Below are 19,888 nucleotides of genomic sequence, written 5' to 3' on the forward strand. Positions count from 1 at the left end.
CAGATTGTTAAACTATTATCAAATTATTTAAAAATTAGAACCTGTTTCCTGCTGGGACCCAGACTGAAATACTTATTGGGACCAAAGTGGTCCTAGAAAACAGATCCTCTAAATGGGATTCAGGATTGGGTTACTGGGAGCAGCACAGAGATAACCTCCTTGCTGGGGGAAAAAAGATTAATTTTAGGGTATACAGATTTCTCAAATTATCACTAGTGGCAGAATTGAAGAAAAGTGCAGGTAGAGGGCAAGGTGTTGAGAGATCAAGTCGCTATGACATTCAGTTGCTATGATGAAAAAATGATTTTAAAAATTTGGAGCCATCTAGCTTCTCTGTCACCTTCGAGAATAAACATGGAGAACAAGAGTAACCAAGAGCTGTAAGCATACAATTAAGAAACAGAAGAGGATCACCAAAAGGTCCCTATGGCAGTTTTGAAGTAGTTCCTCATTTTCAACGGCTGAGAGGAGACCTTCAAGATGGCAGAGGAGTAGGAGGTGGAGATCACCTTCCTCCCCACAAATACATTAGAAATACATCTACATGTGGCACAACTCCTACAGAACACCTACTGAACGCTGGCAGAAGACCTCAGACCTCCCAAAAGGCAAGAAACTCCCCACGTACCTGGGTAGGGCAAAAGAAAAAAGAAAAAAACAGAGACAAAAGAATAGGGATGGGACCTGCCCCTCTGGGAGGGAGCTGTGAAGGAGGAAACGTTTCCACACACTAGAAGCCCCTTCACTGGCAGAGATGGGGGGTGGGCGGGGGAGGAAGCTTCGGAGCCACGGAGGAGAGTGCAGCAACAGGGGTGAGGAGGGCAAAGCGGAGAGATTCCCGCTCAGAGGAACGGTGCCGACCAGCAGTGACCAGCCCTATAGGCTTGTCTGCTCACCCGCCAGGACAGGCGGGGGCTGGGAGCTGAGGCTCCACCTTCAGAGGTCGGATCCCAGGGAGAGGACTGGGGTTGGCTTCGTGAACATAGCCTGAAGGGGGCTAGTGCACCACGGCTAGCCAGGAGGGAGTCCGGGAAAAAGTCTGGACCTGCCTAAGAGGCAAAAGACCATTGTTTCAGGGTGCGCAAGGAGAGGGGATTCAGAGCACTGCCTAAACGAGCTCCAGAGACGGGCGCAAGCCGTGGCTATCAGCGCGGACCCCAGAGACGGGCATGAGACGCTAAGGCTGCTGCTGACGCCACCAAGAAGCCTGTGTGTGAGCACAGGTCACTCTCCACACCTCCCCTCCTGGGAGCCTGTGCAGCCCACCACTGCCAGTGTCCCGTGATCTAGGGACAACTTCCCCGGGAGAACGCACGGCGTGCCTCAGGCCGGTGCAACGTTACGCTGGTCTCTGCCGCCGCAGGCTCACCCCGCCCCGCATCCGTACCCCTCCCTTCCCCCCGGCCTGAGTGAGCCAGAGCCCTCGAATCAGCTGCTCCTTTAACCACGTCCTGTCTGAGCGAAGAACTGATGCCCTCAGGCAACCTACACACAGAGGCGGGTCCAAATCCAAAGCTGAACCCCAGGAGCTGTGCAAACAAAGAAGAGAAAGGGAAATGTCTCCCAGCAGCCTCAGGAGCAGTGGATTAACTCCCTACAATCAATGTGATGTAGCCTGCATCTCTGGAATACCTGAATAGACAACGAATCATCCCAAAATTGAGGCTGTGGACTTTGGAAGCAACTGTAGACTTGGGGTTTGCTTTCTGCATCTAATTGGTTTCTGGTTTTATGTTTATCTTAGTTTAGTATTTAGAGTTTATTATCATTGGTAGCTGTTTATTGATTTGGTTGCTCTCTTCCTTTTTTATATATTTTTTCCTTTTTCTCTTTTTGTGAGTGTGTATGTGTAGGCTTTTTTGTGTGATTCTGTCTTAGCTTTGCTTTTTACCATTTGTCCTAGGGTTCTGTCTGTCCTTTTTTTTGTTGTTGTTTTGGTTTTTTTAATATAGTTGTTAGCGCTTGTTATCGACGGCTGCAAGGCAAATATGGCTGAGGACCAAATCACGCTCTGACTGAAATGGTTGCAAAATTGCAGCACTAATTAAATTCATAACCTGGTCAGAGATATGGTAAGAGAACTGATGAAGAGCAATGGATAGGCATTTGGGTAGACACCAGTGGGGCTAAGAACAAGGCCACCCCATTCCTCTGAACCTCTCTTGTCAATAACAACAATATCCCTTATCTGCTTATTTGAGGGTGTCAGACCCTCAAATAAGACCTCCACTCCATTCAAGTTTACTCTTGATTACATCTGGTGCATTTGCCTCACAAACTGATACCACATCTCTTCAGTGCTCTTCCCCACCGTCAGTGGCTCCAGGCCCATAATGAGACTTAGATCCCAACTTAACCCTGATAGAAAAAAATGCAAGCATTCCCTCCTCCTAGAGGAGATACCTATTAGTACACTACGGATTACAAGACCTCACTAATTACATTAGCAAGAGCCGGGAGAGAAAATGTGGGAGTCTATGATGGACCAAATGTAAGTTACATTTGGGTTGAATTCATCGTCATGGGTGCAAACATCTGGAACCTGGAGTTTAACATATTGCTTTAAACATCTGAAAGAGCAACCTATTCCGTTAAACTGGGTAATTAAAACCTGGAATCAAACTTGACCTACTTCTAATAACATAACTTCTCGAATACCATAGAGAATAGTGTTCAGAGGTGCAGGGTGATGGAATATTGAAAAGGATTTATTATTACTCTCTTCCCCAGAGTTAAGGGATGTTTTGAAAGAGGAGCAAAGACATTCTTGAAGAGCTTTGCTGTGTCTGTTCTGTGTAGGCTAGAGATGATGGTGAAAATTGCTGCAATGGAAACGGGTTTCTTGATCTAGATGCCAGATGGTGGGCATGTGTTAGAGACAAAGGGTCATAATTACTGCAATAAGTTACAGGAGGGTAGGAATTAACAGTGTTTTGATCTAGAGGAATCTGTGCCAATAACAACTTGACCACAGCTTCCTAAATATGAAACAGATGGACAAATATTTAAGTGCTTATTGATATATTTAAGTATATGTAAGAGAGCCCGGGTGATGTGCTTGCCTTGCCCCTAGCTCATCTTTTTTAAAATTTAATTTAATTTTAATTTATTTTTGGCTGCATTGGGTCTTCGTTGTATGTGGGCTTTCTCTAGTTGCGGCTAACAGGGGCTACTCTTCATCGCGGTGCACGGGCTTCTCATTTCGGTGGCTTCTCTTGTTACGGAGCACGGGCTCTAGGTGCGTGGGCTTCAGTAGTTGTGGCACGTGGGCTCAGTAGTTGCAGCACATGGGCCCTAGAGCACATGGGCTTCAGTAGTTGTGGCGCATGGGCTCAGCAGTTGTGGCGCACAGGCTTAGTTGCTCCGCAGCATGTGGGATCTTCCCGGACCAGAGATTGAACCCATGTCCCCTGCATTGATTGGCAGGCAGATTCTTAACCACTGCGCCACCAGGGAAGCCCCACCCCTAGCTCATCTCTGGCCTAGTTCCTCAGTGATTGTTGTTGCTGCTGCTGTTGCTGAGTCTGGTGGTTCCCAAGTCATACTTGTTCTTTTTTGCTATCTCAGGTTGAGCTCTGCAATTACTCCCTTTCTTTGTAGGCTGGATGCCTGGTCCTTTCTGCAACTTTCTTGCACTTTCCTATTGTAGACTGTGCATCCCATGCTGCCCTCTGGGGAAACACATGCATTCTTGAGGTTCCTAAATCCTTAACTCCTGATCTGTTCCCTCTGTGTTACTGACTTTTTAAAGGCTCTTCATACACGTCAAATCAGCTCTCCAAAAAGGTAGTAATTATTTACACTCCTGTTAGTGGTTATGACACTAAACTAATATTTGACAATATTAAAACTGAGCTTTAATATTCCTTTCATATGTTATTAGCCCCAAGTGTTATGTTTTTATTATTGGTGAAGATAGTATTTCCCCCATGTTTATTGGTTATACTTTTATCATGAATTGACAGTTAATTTTTTAGACCAGTTTTCATTGATGTTCAACTTTTAATTTTTGATTTTAATAAATATCAGCCTATATTATATATTCACCTAATATACCTGCATATGATATAAATGTAATATTAACTATTATTAACTATTATTAACTATTATTAACCAGTGTGAAGTGATAATTTATGACATGCTAAATTCTTACAAACATCTAGGTCTAGTTACAATCAGTTCTGTCCCAGAGATGTCATTTCCTAGGTTAGTACTGCACTGTTTCTAGTAGTAAGAGTCCTCTTATCACCCCCCTTTAATAAAAAGGTATATAGCTATTTTAACTTGTTACTTCTACAAAATAAACTTTATAATCACTTGGTGAAATAATCCTCCTAATGAAATATTTGATTGAAATGGTTTAATGTGGGGAGATTGAACATCTTTACACTTATCTTCTCATCCAGAAACATGTTTCCATTTATTCAAGGTATTTTTTGAGGGAAGTGGGGTATATGTAGTATATCTGAATTAACTTATTAACTTTTAAGTTTTTCAATTGATTTTTTTAGGTTGTCTTAATGGTCTACCATATCATCAGCAAATGATTTTCTCCTTTCCAATTTCCATTTATTTTCCTTTTCTCATTATCCCACTGGCACTTTCAGAGCACTGAATAATTGTGGTGACAGGAATTTTACTTTTTGCCATTACGTTTAGCATGAAGTCCAAACTTCTAAGGTGGCTTACAAGGCCTTTCACGATCTGGCCTTTGAGTCTCCCTCTAACTTCACCTCTGTGTATACCTGCTCCACTCTTTTCCAGTGCCACATTCCAGTCAGTGAATGTGCTTCCTGATGCCATGCTCTCATCACTCTGTAGCTCTGTACTCCTTGTTTCTCCTTTTTCATCTCTTCTAACATTCCTACACTCCACCACACACAATCTAGCTAATTTTCACTTTCATGTTTCAGCTTAGATACCTGCCTTTGAATGCACATGGTGAAATTCAAATGTTTATTAAGTAAATAGGTTTACGGAAAAAGGCTGGAAGATGTTAACTGGCTGTAACTCTTCTGCAAAAATTAAATGTTAAGTGTACTCTAAAGGTGTTTTCTTCAAATCTAAGTATGTTTAGCTTAGTAAATAGTATATAGATCTTTTAATTTGTGGAAAGTGTAGAGATTTAGGAGTAAAAATAAGTATTTTACTTAGACCCAAATAGCTAGCTGTTGAGAAAAAAGATAACAAATGAAAATAGTACTTTTATCTTTCAACCAGCCAAAAGAAAATTACAGCTTATTAAAAAAGTGAACTATTAGACTCAGAATGCCTAAAAGGAGAATGTCATAATCCATTATATTAAACATGTCATTGCTTTGATGAATGACTGAACTATATACCTCAAGAATTTCCTATGTTCAGAGTGTTTTTCTCTTAGGATTCTCCACAAGTTGCCTTATGTTTATATGAATTTCCCTATAAATTATCAATACTTGTATAGGGTTTTATCTTAATTTAATAGCTTGTGATATAAAGAATGAACAAATGAACATAGAATAATTTTTCACATTTATTAACTCATCATAGGGGTTCATCCCAGAATATGTTTTCTGCTTTTGGATAACATATGAACTCTGACAAAAGTCACCATCAGCATTCATTGGGAATGTCTCCAGTATGAATCTTTGGGGGCAAATTAAGATAAACATCTTGTCTCAAGAACCCTTTGGGATGCTGATGTAGCTTACAGAAAAAAGAGGCAGTTCTGGTACACCGAGTAATAGGACACTCTGTTCACCTTTTAATGTTTGGGATAAATGACAGCCCAAGGCTATGGATGCCTCTCAAGCCTAGATCCCAAACAGTACTTCAACAAATGCAGATATTGAGAATTAGATTAACAACACATCCACCCACCATTGCAGTTGAAAACCCTCTTCCAATTCCAGTCCCCACTCCGCACCAGGACACCTAAGGATATTACTAGGTGTGAAGTAATTGGCTGTCACTGTGGTCTTTGCCATTAATTCAGAGTCAGTCCTTAGAAGTGTCCTTCTATGGATGTATTCTTGTGAGTTCCTGGTTTTTTGTGACCTTCTTATAAGGACTGAAAGTTTGAGTTTTATTAGATGTCAACTCCAGGGGTATTGCTTGGCTCCTCTGTAATATCTACTTCATCAATAGATCAGGTGAATATAAGTATTCCACAGGTTCCATTTATGAACTAGGGAAAGATGATGGTAATGGATATCGGAATAATGACAGACAAACACTATCATGTTGATATGTTTAACTCCGAACCCTTATGACTTCATTTGAAGCCTGGAAAAGCTCCCTCAGATTTCTGTCCAATAACAGATTTATCTCCATATTAATTCAGTCATATCAAAGAATAATCTCCGACATTTTCTTTCATTTACTATATTCACAGGATTCCTTCCAGAATAAATTCATGGACTTTGAATGAGTTCTGACTGAAGATAATCCCACATTCTTCCTGTCACAGGACTTCTCTCAAGTATGAAGTTTTTGGTGTTTAATCAGGTTTGAACTCCTGTTGAAGGTTTTCTCACATTCCTTACACTTGAATGGTTTCTCTCCTGTATGAATCACTTGATGTCGAATAAGTGAGGAGCTTCGGGTGAAGGCTTTGCCACAGTTAACACATTCATAGGGATTATTTGCAGAACAGAGTCTTGGATTTTTATTACTGTCTTCAGGCTGACTGAGGAGTTTTACATATTTATTGCCTTCGGAGGCCTTTGCTTCAGTGTGAATTTTTTGATGCTTAGTAAGGTTTGTACGTCGGTTGAAGAATCTTCCACATTCATTGCATTTATAGGGTTTCTCTCCTGTGTGAATGATCTGATGTCGAACAAGAGACGAACTGCGGCTGAAGGCCTTCCCACATTGATAACATTCATAGGAATTCACTGTGGCATGACTTTTTGGGTGCTGAGTATCTGTATTCAAGTTCAAGGCATTCCCACATCCGTTATATTTTGAACGTTGCTTACCTACTGAGTCTAAATTAAAGTCGAAGTTAGTTTTAAGCTGATCACACTTTGGGGAACCCTTTCCCATAGGAACTCCCTGCTGTGTGTCAAAAGTTGAGTTAACTGACTTAACATCAAAACTTTCCTTATTTTCACTATATTCAAAGTCTCCCTCCTCAGTGTAGACTGCATTATGAACGAAAGCTTCTTGTGGCAAATTTATGTCCCAGTGTTCCTGGTTCTTATATAACCAATCATCACTTTTCCAGGCATCTAAAGGAGGATGTCCACTTTCAGTCAGTCTTGTCATAATCACTGCATGGGATGATTCTTCTCCAGAAATTCTCTGCTTTGGAACTAAATCCTGATTTTCTGAAATTATCTCTCTGTCTAAAAATAAATTAAAAATTCCATGAACTAGAAGAAGGGAAACTGCTTAATTAGGAAAGGGATGCTAAGCCATATAAGGGTATATGCATATTTTATGGGTCTTTAAATACAGAATGGAAATGTGAGGCAAGGTTAGAAAACAAGGATTACAGAAGAAATAAATGGGATAAAAATATTTTAAAAAGGATCAGGAGATCATAAAATATGAGAGCTATTCAAGAATACTAAGGAGAGTACACAGAACTTAGGTAAAATATCATCATATGAACTGGGATGGCATGGCATGTCACGGTTCAAGCCATCACTGGTTCATAACTAGTCTGTGAAAGTTATACCTAATCTTACTTTCTCTAGCATCCTGTCTCTTTTACCCCAAGGTGTTCCACATAATAGCCCTTCAAAAATACCAATTTAATCATTTCTTCAGGAACATGTCTAAATTTATAGGCCCCATAGCTTAACAGCTAAAAGCAAACTTGCAATCACAGTGCCCCTATTTTCCATACACAGCAATTATTCCCTGCATTTAACAGAGGCAGAAAGAACTGTAATATATGATAGCAGGGAAACCAGTCTTATCCTGGGCTCAAAATAATCACTCCTGATTCTAACAGTGCTCAGACACCTCTATGTGTTTCCTAGAACTCAAAACGTTACCTATCCTGATTCAGGTTGGGTTCTTCTGTTTTCACCTGCCTTCAGTTTCTCTATTTCATTTGATAAAGTTCCAGTTTCCTTCTCAAATTCCTTTTTCACTTAGTTTCTATATAAATATACCCAGTATACTATATATTCTAGCATTTTTTAAAAAAATTAAATTTAACCGACTTCCCTTCTTTCTCCTTTTCCACATAACATCAGATATATCTAACGATTTTATCTCCTATACTTTATTGGTAGCCAAGCAAGACATTCAGCTTTGAAGTTTCACAGTCACTAGAACACCTCTACTTGACCATCCCTACTCTCTTCCAAAACTCAACAAATGAGACTATCATCTTCCATGTGGAAGGAACTTCCCTCAATGTCCTCATTTTCGTTCAGTGAGTCACTGGCCTTCTAACATTTACACTAGAGTTCATGAAGAGAACTTGAATAACCATTGCTCTTTATCTCTCATATCTAATCTGTCCTTAGGTACTATTACTTTACTTTATGAAATGACTTTTACCTCAAAGCAGCTCTCACTGATACATCCAACTCTATCAAGTGTATATCAATTCAGCCTTCTTTAGTCTAATCTCTACAAGAAATCATTATTTGTCTGTAAAATACCCACACTAGAAACTAGACAATTAAATCAGAATCTCCTAGGACGAAGCCTAGGAATATAATGGAAATATCGATTGTAGCTTTCCTGTCTCTACCTCACCAGTGTATATTGGATGTGTGGGGGCAGATAACTTGTCCCTTTAATTCACAGGTTTTCAGAGAGAGAGGAACTTCTTCCAAACCTGGACTTAATTTAGAGGATGAGTTCCTGGACTTCAAGATTGATGCCATGATGAGATGACATCTTAGGAGACAGTAAATGTAATTAACAAGGGAGAAAAATAAAGTTAATTTGTGGCCAAACAACAGACTATAGCAGATCAGAATTATGGCACTTTTTCTGATACTCTCCTCATAGAGAAGTGGAGTCTATTTTTCTTCCCCTGGAATCTGGGCTGATCCTGAGACTGCTTGGCCAACACAATGTGATAGAAGTGATACTAGGCTATTTCTGGGCCCAGCCTTTATTTTATTTAAAAAAATAATTTTTTAAAATTAATTAATTTATTTTTGGCTGCGTTGGGTCTTTGTCACTGTTCTTTCTCTAGTTGCAGTGAGCAGGGGCTACTCTTCATTGTGGTGCACGGGCTTCTCATTGCGCTGGCTTTTCTTGTTGTGGAGCATGGGCTCTAGGCACATGGGCTTCAGTAGTTGTGGCGCGTGGGCTCAGCAGTTGTGGCTCATGGGCGCTAAAGCGCAGGGCTTAGTTGCTCCGCGGCATGTGGGATCTTCCAGGATCAGGGATCGAACCTGTGTCCCTTGCATTGGCAGGTGGATTCTTAACCACTGTGCCACCAGGGATGTCCCTGGGCCTAGCCTTTAAAAGACCCACAGCTTTCAATTCCTCTCAGGATGTTCCCTCTCAGAACCTTGCTGCCATGCTGTGAGAAGTCCTTGCCTCAGTAGAGGCCATGTATAGGTGTTGTGGTCCACAGGACTAGCTAAGTTCCCAGTGACAGCTAGCATCAACTTCCATCTACGTGATCATAGTTGGAATGGCCAAGTCATCCTGGCCATTCCATCTCAGTCAAGCTCCCAGAACAATGCATCCTCAGCAAACATCATATGGAATGTAAGAATTCCTAAGTCAAGTCATGAAATTGTGAGAACTAATAAAATAATTGTCTTAAGTCACTAAGTTTTAGGGTGATTTGTTAGAAATAATAGATGACCAAAACTGTAATTTTATTCTAGTAATATTTATTAAATAGCAAAATTCCTAGTTGTATTTCCCTAAGTAAATCTATGTTCTCCTCATATTTGTACAACTCATTTTTCATGCAACTTCCTTACTTCTATTTTTAAAATCACTCTCATGTATTTTGTTATTTTCAAGTCACTTGGTTCTAATATGTAGAAAAGTTGCTAATATTTTTATTTAATATCTGGCCACCTTAATGAAATTCTAAACAGATATAATCATTTTGATACTGAGTCTCTTGGATTTTCTAAGTAGAAAGTTATCATATACAAATAGCTTTCTCTCTTTTCTATTAATTTTCTCATTTGTTTCATTTATTTTTCTTTCATTAGTTAAAACCTTCAGGTAAATATTAAATAATTATGGTAATAGGCTTAAGAATCTGTTGATTTTAGTGTTAATACCATTGTTTATCTTTATACATAATATTAACCAATGATTTGTTCTCTTTTTGCTCTAATAGATTTCAAATCACTGGCTTATTCCTGACCACTAATTCCAAACTCATAAACTGTGTTTTATCTATAAGACTTTGTTCCTGTCTCTAACCTAAAACAAAAATAAACACTTTAAACCTTAGCCTATAATCCTAATTCTGGGTCTCTGCCTACTTCTCTCCTGGAGACCAGCCCATGCCAAACCACCTCTGCCTTTCTTTGGCCTAACAATTTTCCCCAACTTCTCAAATCACCTAGTTAGTTAAACTCTCCAAAATCTGGCTTTATATTCTCTATCCAAATTTACCTTATACTGTCTCTAGTAAACTTGGATCATTGATTCTTATTCTAGATCTGAAACATTTGGTAAGCCTTAAAAATATACATGTGTGTAGAAAATCCTAAAGATGCTACCAGAAAACTACCAGAGCTCATCAATGAATTCAGTAGAGTTGCAGGATACGAAATTAATACACAGAAATCTGCTGCATTTCTATACACTAACAACAAAAGATCAGAAAGAGAAATTAAGGAAACAATCCCATTTACCATCGCATCAAAAAGAATAAAATACCTAAGAGTAAACCTACCTGAGGAGGCAAAAAACCTGTACTCTGAAAACTATAAGATGCTGATGAAAGAAACCGAAGATGACACAAACAGAAGGAAGGATATACCATGTTCTTGGATTGGAAGAATCAATATTGCCGAAATGACTATACTACCTAAGGCAATCTACAGATTCAATGCAATCGCTATCAAATTACACTTTGTGTAACTGGCATTACACAAACAAACTTATGGTTACCCAAGGAGAAGGGGGAAGGGATAAATTAGGAGTTTGAGATTAATATATACACACTACTATATACATACTGTGAAAATGGCATTTTTCACAGAACGAAAAATTTTTTAATTCCTATGGAAACATAAAAGACAATCTTGAGAACAGCCGAAGCAATCTTGAGAAAGAAAAATGGAGCTGGAGGAACCAGGCTCCCTGACTTCAAACTATACTACAAAGCTACAGTGATCACAATAGTATGGTACTAGCACAAAAACAAATACAGATCAGTGAAACAGGATAGAAAGCCCAGAAATAAACCCATGCACCTACAGTCAATTAATCTACCATAAAGGAGGCAAGAATATATAGTGGAGAAAAGACAGTCTCTTCAATAAGTGGTGCCAGGAAAAATAGACAGACTACATGTAAAAGAATGAAATTAGAACATTCTCTAACCCCATACACAAAAATAAACTCAAAATGGATTAAAAACCTAAATGTAAAACCAGATACTATAAAACTCCTATAAAAACATAGGCAGAATACTCTGACATAAAATGCAGCAATATCTTTTTGGATCCATCTCCTAGAGTAATGAAAATAAAAACAAAAATAAATAAATGGGACCTAATTAAACTTAAAAGCTTTTACACAGCAAAGGAAACCATAAACAAAACAAAAAGACAACCTACAGACTGGGAAAAATATTTGCAAATGATGCAACTGGTAAGGGATAATTTTCAAAATATACAGACAGCTCATATATCTCAATATCAAAAAAACAACCCAATCAAAAAATGGGCAGAAGATCTAAATAGACATTTCTCCAAAGAAGACATACAGATGCCCAAAAGGCACATGAAAAGATGCTCAACATCCCTAATTATTAGAGAAATGCAAATCAAAACTACAATGAGGTATCACCTTAACACTGGTCAGAATGGCCATCATCAAAAAGTCTATAAATGATAAATGCTGGAGAGGGTGTGGAGAAAAAGGAACCATCCTACATTGTTGGTGGGAATGTAAATTGGTACAGCCACTGTGGAGAACAGTATGGAGGTTTCCTTAAAAAACTAAAAATAGAACTACCGTATGATCCTGCAATCCCACTCCTGGGCATATATCCACACAAAACCATAATTCAAAAGATACATGCAACTCAATGTTCACTGCAGCACTATTTACAATAGCCAAGACGTGGAAGCAACCTAAGTGTCCATCAACAGAGGAATGGATAAAAAAGATGTGGTACATATATACAATGGAATATTACTCAGCTATAAAAAAAAGAATGAAATAATGCCATTTGCAGCAACATGGATGGACTAGAGATTATTATACTAAATGAAATGAGTCAGAAAGAAAAGGACAAATATGATGTCACCCATATGTGGAATCTAAAAAACAAATGATACAAATGAACTTAAATACAAAATAGAAACAGACCTACTGACATAGAAAACAAACTTATGGTTACCAAAGGGGAAGGGGGGAGGGATAAATTAGGAGTTTGAGATTAATATATACACACTACTATATATAAAATAGATAACCAACAAGGACCTACTGTATAGCACAGGGAACTGTACTCAATATTTTGTAATAACCATTAAGGGAAAAGAATATATATATATATATATATATATATATATATATCCCATATATATATGGAATCACTGCTGTACACCTGAAACTAACATGACATAATCAACTATACTTCAGTTTTTAAAAATGTAGAAATCTTAAAAAAAATACATGACGCATGTGTGTATTTGTGTGTGTGTATACATGTTCCATGTGGCCAAGTTGGGCTTCTCATAAGCACAGTGATATCAGGGTACTAGAACTAGTGGCTGCTGAATTCCAGGAGAAAGAAGCGGCTAGACCTGGAAGTGGCACAGTGTCACTTCTGCTACATTTTATTGATCAAAGAATCTAGTGCCAGCTCAGAGTCAAGGGGAGGGAAAACAACATCTACACTTCAATGGAGGGAGTAACAAAGATTTTGTGGCCATCATTAATCCACCAAAATCCATTAACTGGGAAAATAAATGACATTTACTGAAGTAAATTCTAGATTGATTAAGGTATATTATATTTAAATAATGAAGTGGATGGAGTCAGAATAAAATGAAAAAATGTTCCTTAGTTTGGGGATGGAAAAATTCTTAGGTATAAAATTAACAGGGGGCTTCCCTGGTAGCACAGTGCTTGAGAGTCCGCCTGCCGATGCAGGGGACACGGGTTCGTGCCCCGGTCCGGGAAGATCCCACATGCCGCGGAGCGGCTGGGCCCGTGAGCCATGGCCGCTGAGCCTGTGTGTTTGGAGCCTGTGCTCCGCAACGGGAGAAGCCACAACAGTGAGAGGCCCGCATACCACAAAAAAAAAAAAAAAATTAACAGATATAAAACAATGGGGGAGATACATGATAACATAAAAAATATGTTGGGCAGCCTCCATGAATAAAATAATTTTTAAAAATGTCTTCAGACACATCTCATTTGCCACAAATATGGTCAATAGTGAGAATTTAACATAAGCTTGTAATATACTAATTAAAAACCTCTAACATCTTGATAACGGACATAAAAGAACCATTTACTGAATCACAGATGACCAAAACAAATAATTTTTACTTTTCTCATAATCCAGTATCTATCCATCTATCTATCTGTTTCTTTGGTTCCTACATATGTGCAAAAGGCGCAGATATAAATGTAGGCAGAAAGAGACATGTTGCCTTCCCTCAAGGAACACAAAGCCTAGGGTGAGACAAGGACTCACAGAGACACATGTAGAGTATATTTGTGATAAATGGTAAGAGGAAAAGAATATGGTGCTATGGGAGTATATAATAGAAAAAACTAGCCTAGTCAAGAAAGGTTTCCCTGAGGAGATATGGACCTATTTGAGATCTGAAGGAGTAGGAGTCAACTAGACAAAGATAGGAGGAAGAGCATTAAGTAAAGAAACAACATGCACAGAGGTCCTGTGATGGGAGAGGGCAAGCCACACTCAAGGGACAACAGAAATATGTTCCCTATGGAAGTGTTTTTTCTCTACTGAACCCCAACACCTATCAGAGTGCACAGGGCACAGTAGATGCTAATACATATTTGATGCTGGCTGACTGAGAGTAGATCAGTGTGGTTTGAGTGCAAAAAGGATGTACTGTGAGATGAGGTTGGAGAAGTAGGTAGGGACAAGTGTGTTGTGAAGTAAGCAAAACTGAATTCAGTACAGAGGTTTCAGCAAGTACATGATAAACCATGATCTCCATGACTGCAGTGTGGTTCAAACACTGGAGTTGTGGAGGGGAGACAGAGCTAAAAGGGAAGCCAAGATCTTGTATTAAGACAAGAGGCTATGGTGATAGTTCAGGTGAGAGATGACAGGACATGGACTACAGTAGTGGCATTGCAGATAGAGAAGTAGAGACATTTAAGAGATATTTAGGATAAAAAACAAGTATTAGAGAGGTGAAGGAGAAGAGGCTGTCAAGGATAATACTTAAACTATACTTGTATAACTGGATGGATGGCAGCTCATCCAGCTAGGGAACAATGGAAGAATACTGGAAAGGAAAAAAATCACTTTGGTGTTATGAAATTTAAGGCATCTTTGAGACATCCAAGAGAAATGTCATGTGTATATAAATTTTAGTTCAGAGCTGAAGGCTGGGCTGGGGATATGAACTTGTAAGCTGTTATAAATGTGTGATCATTGAAGCTGCAGTTGTAGATGGAAGAAAATAGAGTCAAAAGAGAAGACAGGATGAGATCAAATGTTGTAAAACTGAAATGTATTAGGTAGAGAAGGACAGGTCCGCAGTAGACAGAGACAGACTAGCCAGAAAGAGAAGAAGAAACTCAGGAGTATTACAGGAACCTAGGAGTGTTTTCAGAACGAGCAGCGGTTAACAGTGTCACTTGCTGTTGAGAAGTCAAATGAGATAAGGAATTTAAAAGTGTCCCCTGAAGCTCGCTCCAATAAAGTCATGAGTGACTTGAACAAGAACTGTTTAAGATTAGTATTTCAGGTAAGAGCTCAACAGGAATGGGTTGAGGAATAAAAGGTGAGGAAAAGAGAAAAGCAAGTATAAAACACCCGGAGAAGTCTGGCTATAAAGAGGTGAGAAACAGAGTATTAGAAGAGGGTGTAGGGTTGAGAGAGAAAGTTAAAAAATTAATAATGACCTGAAAATGTTAAAAAGCTAATGGGAGAATGAGGCAGAAATGGTGAAAATATAAGTTTAAAAAAAGCAGGGAGAAATGGGGTCGAAAGGATAATCAAGGAGAGGATTTACCTTATGAAAGAAGAAATGGAGTCAATTGCCTAACAAATTAATAAAGATTTCAGGTAAATAATACCCAGTGTTTGCTCGGGTGATAATAGAGATATAATAGCTAAAGTGATAGTAACACTCTCACTATTAGTGAGTATGAGTTGGTAGTAGACAACATAGTTCTTTTGTAGACAGTATAACCTAATGTAACAAGACAGTTAATAGAGTTATACCCTTTGATGATGAAGTTTCTCTTCTAAGAAGGAATCCTGTGAAAGGAATCAGATATGTCTGAAAACCTGGCAACAAACTAAAAGTCCAACAGCTGGGGTGGGCAATGGTTAATTATTATACATGTATGTGAGGGGCTGTCATATGCGAATTAGAAACCACATTCTCATAGACTAATTAAATGGGTATTTGTTCACGATATCACATGAGGTGAGAAGAGCAGAATACATAATGACACATTCTCGATGATCCCAGTTTTGGAGAAAAATATTTACAAGCCATAGGCACACATCATCACAAAGAAAATGGCTTAAGAAAACAAACCATGATGTTAATACTGCATAGCTCTGGGTAGTGAGGTAACAGGGTGAGTTATATTCCTCTTCATACTTTACTTACTAAAATTTATACTAAGCACACAACAATTTCTAATCTCTCACAAACAGAATGTTAATAAGAATAAAGAGATTACGATGAAGGTAGGAAGGCACAAGTTAAGGATGTCTACAGTAAAAGAAGGAAAAATGGAAGATTACTGGAGTCAGCCTAGTATAAAGCAGTTCCTTTTCTTTAAAGGAGAGAATATGATTTAATGTTAGGTTGGCTAACATTTGCTTATATAACACCACATGCCAGACGCTGTTCTAAGTGTGCTACACATATCAATTCATTTAATCCTCACAGTAATGTGGAGGTAAACACTGTTATGTTACAGAAGAGGAAACTTGGCAGGGAGGCTGCCCCAGGCAATTCTGCCTGTGTTAAGAGTCTGTGTTCCTCCTCCTACACTGTCAGTGGGAATGTAAACTGGTACAGCCACTATGGAGAACAGTATGGAGGTTCCTTAAAAAACTAAAAATAGAGTTGCCATATGATCCAGCAATCCCACTCCTGGGCATATATCCACACAAAGCTATAATTCGAAAAGATACATGCACCCCAATGTTCATGGCAGCACTATTTACAATAGCCAAGACGTGGAAACAACTTAAATGTCCATTGACGGATGAATGGATAAAGATGTGGTACATATATACAATGGAATATTACTCAGCTCTAAAAAGAATGAAATAATGCCAGTTGCAGCAACATGGATGGACCTAGAGATTATCACACTAAGTAAATCAGAAAAAAAAGACAAATATCATATAGTATCACTTATATGTGGAATCTAAAATATGACACAAATGAACTTATCTACGAAACAGAAACAGACTCACAGACATAGAGAACAGACTTGTTGTTGTCAAGGGGGAGGCGGGAGGGGAGGGATGGATTGGGAGTTTGGGATTAGCAAATGCAAACTATTATATACAGAATGGATAACTAACAAGGGCCTACTGTATAGCACAGGCAGCCATATTCAATATCCTATAATAAGCCATAATGGAAAACAATATGAAAAAGAATACACACACACACACACACACACACACACACATATGCATAACTGAATCACTTTGCTGTACACCAGAAACCAACACAACATTGTAAACCAATTATACTTCAATTAAAAAAAAAAAAAGAGTCTGTGTTCCTAACTCACACCACTTTTTTGCCTGTCCATATAAGAAAAGGAATCTGTGAACAAAAAGCAATAACTTTTCTTCTTCAGAGTTTAGCTGGTTTGCTGTCACCTCCCAACCAACAACTCAAACCCTGGGTTGTACATTATCTGTGTATTTAATGAACAGAAGCTTCTTACAAATGCCTCAGATCTACCTGTTGCTTACCAAAAACAGTTGTTCTTAGAATTTCTTGCTCCATTCTCCAACTTTTTTCCTTACTCTCCAACCTGGAGGTCTCAACTGGTTTGGAAAGTAGATGCTCTGTACATGGTGAAAAGGAAAACAAACACATTTCAGACATTTTTATAGGGAAGAGAATCCCATCCCAAAGTAGTAGTCTAAGAGCTGCTAAAAGAGAAGGCCAGTGGACCTGTGTATTTCTAGCTCTACATCAGAAAGGACTTTCAATCACATACAGCAAGAAAACCTGCTATTGTGCCCAGAAGTTATTAAGAAACCTAAACTGAAACCCAAATGCCCTCAACCACTTCAACAGTAGTTGTTAACAGTAGATGAAGAGACTACTAAAGGGCAGATTAGGTAAATACGCAGACGCCACCTTTATGCAATGAATTCAGGTTCCTATAGTTCTCCAGCATCACATCCCTGTACAGGTTCTTTACAGCAGGGTCCAGTTGCCCCCACTCTTCCTTGCTGAATTCCACAATCACATCTTTGAGTGTCACTGGTTCCTAAAACATTAAGTTCCTTTTTAATCAAAGGTCTCAAATATATTACTAGAGGAGAAATGAATTTGGAAAGAACAGGGTAGGTGGCAAGAATATACCAAAAAAAAAAATTGATAGGACAATGTTTGGAGTTCTCAGTGATAAAAATCAAGTTACCTTAGGGGCCTATCAACTTGGTACCCTTTGAGGGCTGTGAAAGGAAAATGAAGGGCTGTCCTAACTCTAGATTAGCTTACATTTTAACTGAGGAGAAAAACCGGTTGGAATAATTGTGGAACAAAAAATTACCATAGAGTACAAATAATTTACACAGCAAGAGTTCAGAACAGGAAGAGTTTAAGGCAGATTTGAGGGAAATTTATAATGAAAATGTAGGCTCTCCTAGCTAGCAGAACAGGGAGCATCTCTAACTGAGAAACGCTGTCGGCCAATGCCTCATCCTTCAGGCCTCAGAGCCCAATGTCACTTTGTCAGATAGGCCTTTCCTGATTACCCAACAAAGTAGCCATCTTCCTAATCAGTCTGTTTCTTTATTTTCTCCCTAATAATTATTACCATCTGCAATTATCTTATTTGCTTGTTTTTGTCTACTTCTAGTAGTATGTAATTTCCAAAAGGCAGGCGTTTTGTTTCATTTACTGTCATATTGCCAGCCCTGAGACATGTTAGGCACTGCATAAATACTGGTTATAAGGGCCTTCATCCCATCAGCTGTTGCACTTTTCTGTCCAGCATTCTCAACCTTGTCCTTATAGTTACCTTCAATCACACTGAAACACACAAATCTTTCCTCTACCTCAGAGCCAGTCTTTGTGAATAAGTTGTCTACATGTGTTTTGCCTACTTCCTCACTTTTCCTCTTTCCTCAACCCTCTGCAACCTGGCTTCTATTCCCATGTATGCTTGTATCTCCATGATGTTAAGAGAATAGACACTACTCAGGCTGCACTTCTCTGAACTTTTAAAGGATTTCTCCTTGAAATATGGTCATTCTTTGCTTTCACAGTGACAGTGTATTTTCCTGGTTTTCCTCTACCACTTTGGTCCTTTCATTTCAGTATCCTTTGAGGTTTCTTCTGCTCCTGCCTATTAAATGACATTGCTCAGGATTCTGCCCTTGGCTTCCTTCACTTTTAATTCTGAACATTCCCTGGGTAGGCCCTATGTCTATACCTGCAATTACCATCTACAGTCTCAAAGGCATAGATGCACAGAGAATATACAAAAATTAAGTATTTTCCAAAATGTGTATCATCAACTAAAATAGATCCAATGTCCAGTGTATCATCAACTAAAATAGTCATGTTCTTAGATGGAACTATGTTTGGCAACAGTTCACAGACCTAAAAAGAAAAAGCAGAACATTACAATAGAGTGGAATCCTAATTTACCTGGGATCTGCCTGTTAGTGAGTCAGCTTCCATTTTTTCTTTCTTGATGCTCCCCTTCTGGAGTAGGGCAGAATCCTTGCAGGTTATACCTGAGGAAGATGAAGGAAAACATTAGGGAGACAAGTTTTTCCTTAGAGAAACTTTTAATAATTATAGTACTTTTAACATGCTACTTCAGAAGTTTGAAATTTGACGATGTCATGTTCTACCAGCAACCAGAATATCCAGGAGTGGGGCCCAGATCTTATATTTTTAAAAAGCTCTAAACGTGAGTTGCATATTCTACCAGGGGTCAAGAACTACTTGATCAGAGAGAAGGCCAAAATAATATTTTGATGCCTCATCTGTGGTTATAGCAGATCCCCAAAAAACCCTTTAATCTTGTCAAAACTAAATACTAACTAAGGCTTAGCCACCACAGGCTGTAATTCTACTGGGAACTAAGAATATTTTGCCCAACCAATCACTTTCTCAAAGACATTGGGGATTAGTCTACTCAAGGATTCTTTTCCTCTAAGTCGCTCTGTGTGTACTATACACAGACTTAGGCAGTCTGGTCACCTTGGACTACTGACTCTTCCAGGACATAAAAATCTGAGCAGCAACCAATTCTCTTCTCCAGCCCTTTGGTGAGACGTATACCAAAGGGCTACTTCCTAATGTTTCTCCAAGATTCATTAATTACACCACTAATC

The 19,888-nt window shown here is 38.8% G+C and overlaps 1 protein-coding gene across 8 annotated transcripts in view; it reads right to left on the bottom strand.

Moving 5' to 3' along the window:
- Positions 1–5,495: 5,495 nt before the first annotated feature.
- Positions 5,496–19,888, bottom strand: part of ZNF215 (zinc finger protein 215) — a 206,603-nt gene continuing 192,210 nt past the window's right edge. For 4 of the 8 annotated variants that reach the window (XM_067038738.1, XM_067038737.1, XM_067038735.1 and 1 more), the window contains 3 exons: positions 19,194–19,282; positions 17,279–17,374; positions 5,533–7,328 (listed from right to left, as the gene is read on the bottom strand). In XM_067038738.1, the coding sequence (XP_066894839.1) occupies positions 6,457–7,328; positions 17,279–17,312 (906 nt within the window). In that variant the 5' untranslated portion in view covers positions 17,313–17,374; positions 19,194–19,282 and the 3' untranslated portion in view covers positions 5,533–6,456. Of the gene's footprint in view, positions 7,329–17,278; positions 17,375–17,672; positions 17,806–19,193; positions 19,283–19,888 lie in introns of all 8 variants that reach the window. The other 4 variants (XM_067038741.1, XM_067038734.1, XM_067038736.1 and 1 more) reach the window with 4 other exon arrangements.

Source organism: Kogia breviceps, chromosome 7 (assembly GCF_026419965.1).
Source record: "Kogia breviceps isolate mKogBre1 chromosome 7, mKogBre1 haplotype 1, whole genome shotgun sequence".
Lineage (NCBI taxonomy): Eukaryota > Metazoa > Chordata > Mammalia > Artiodactyla > Physeteridae > Kogia > Kogia breviceps.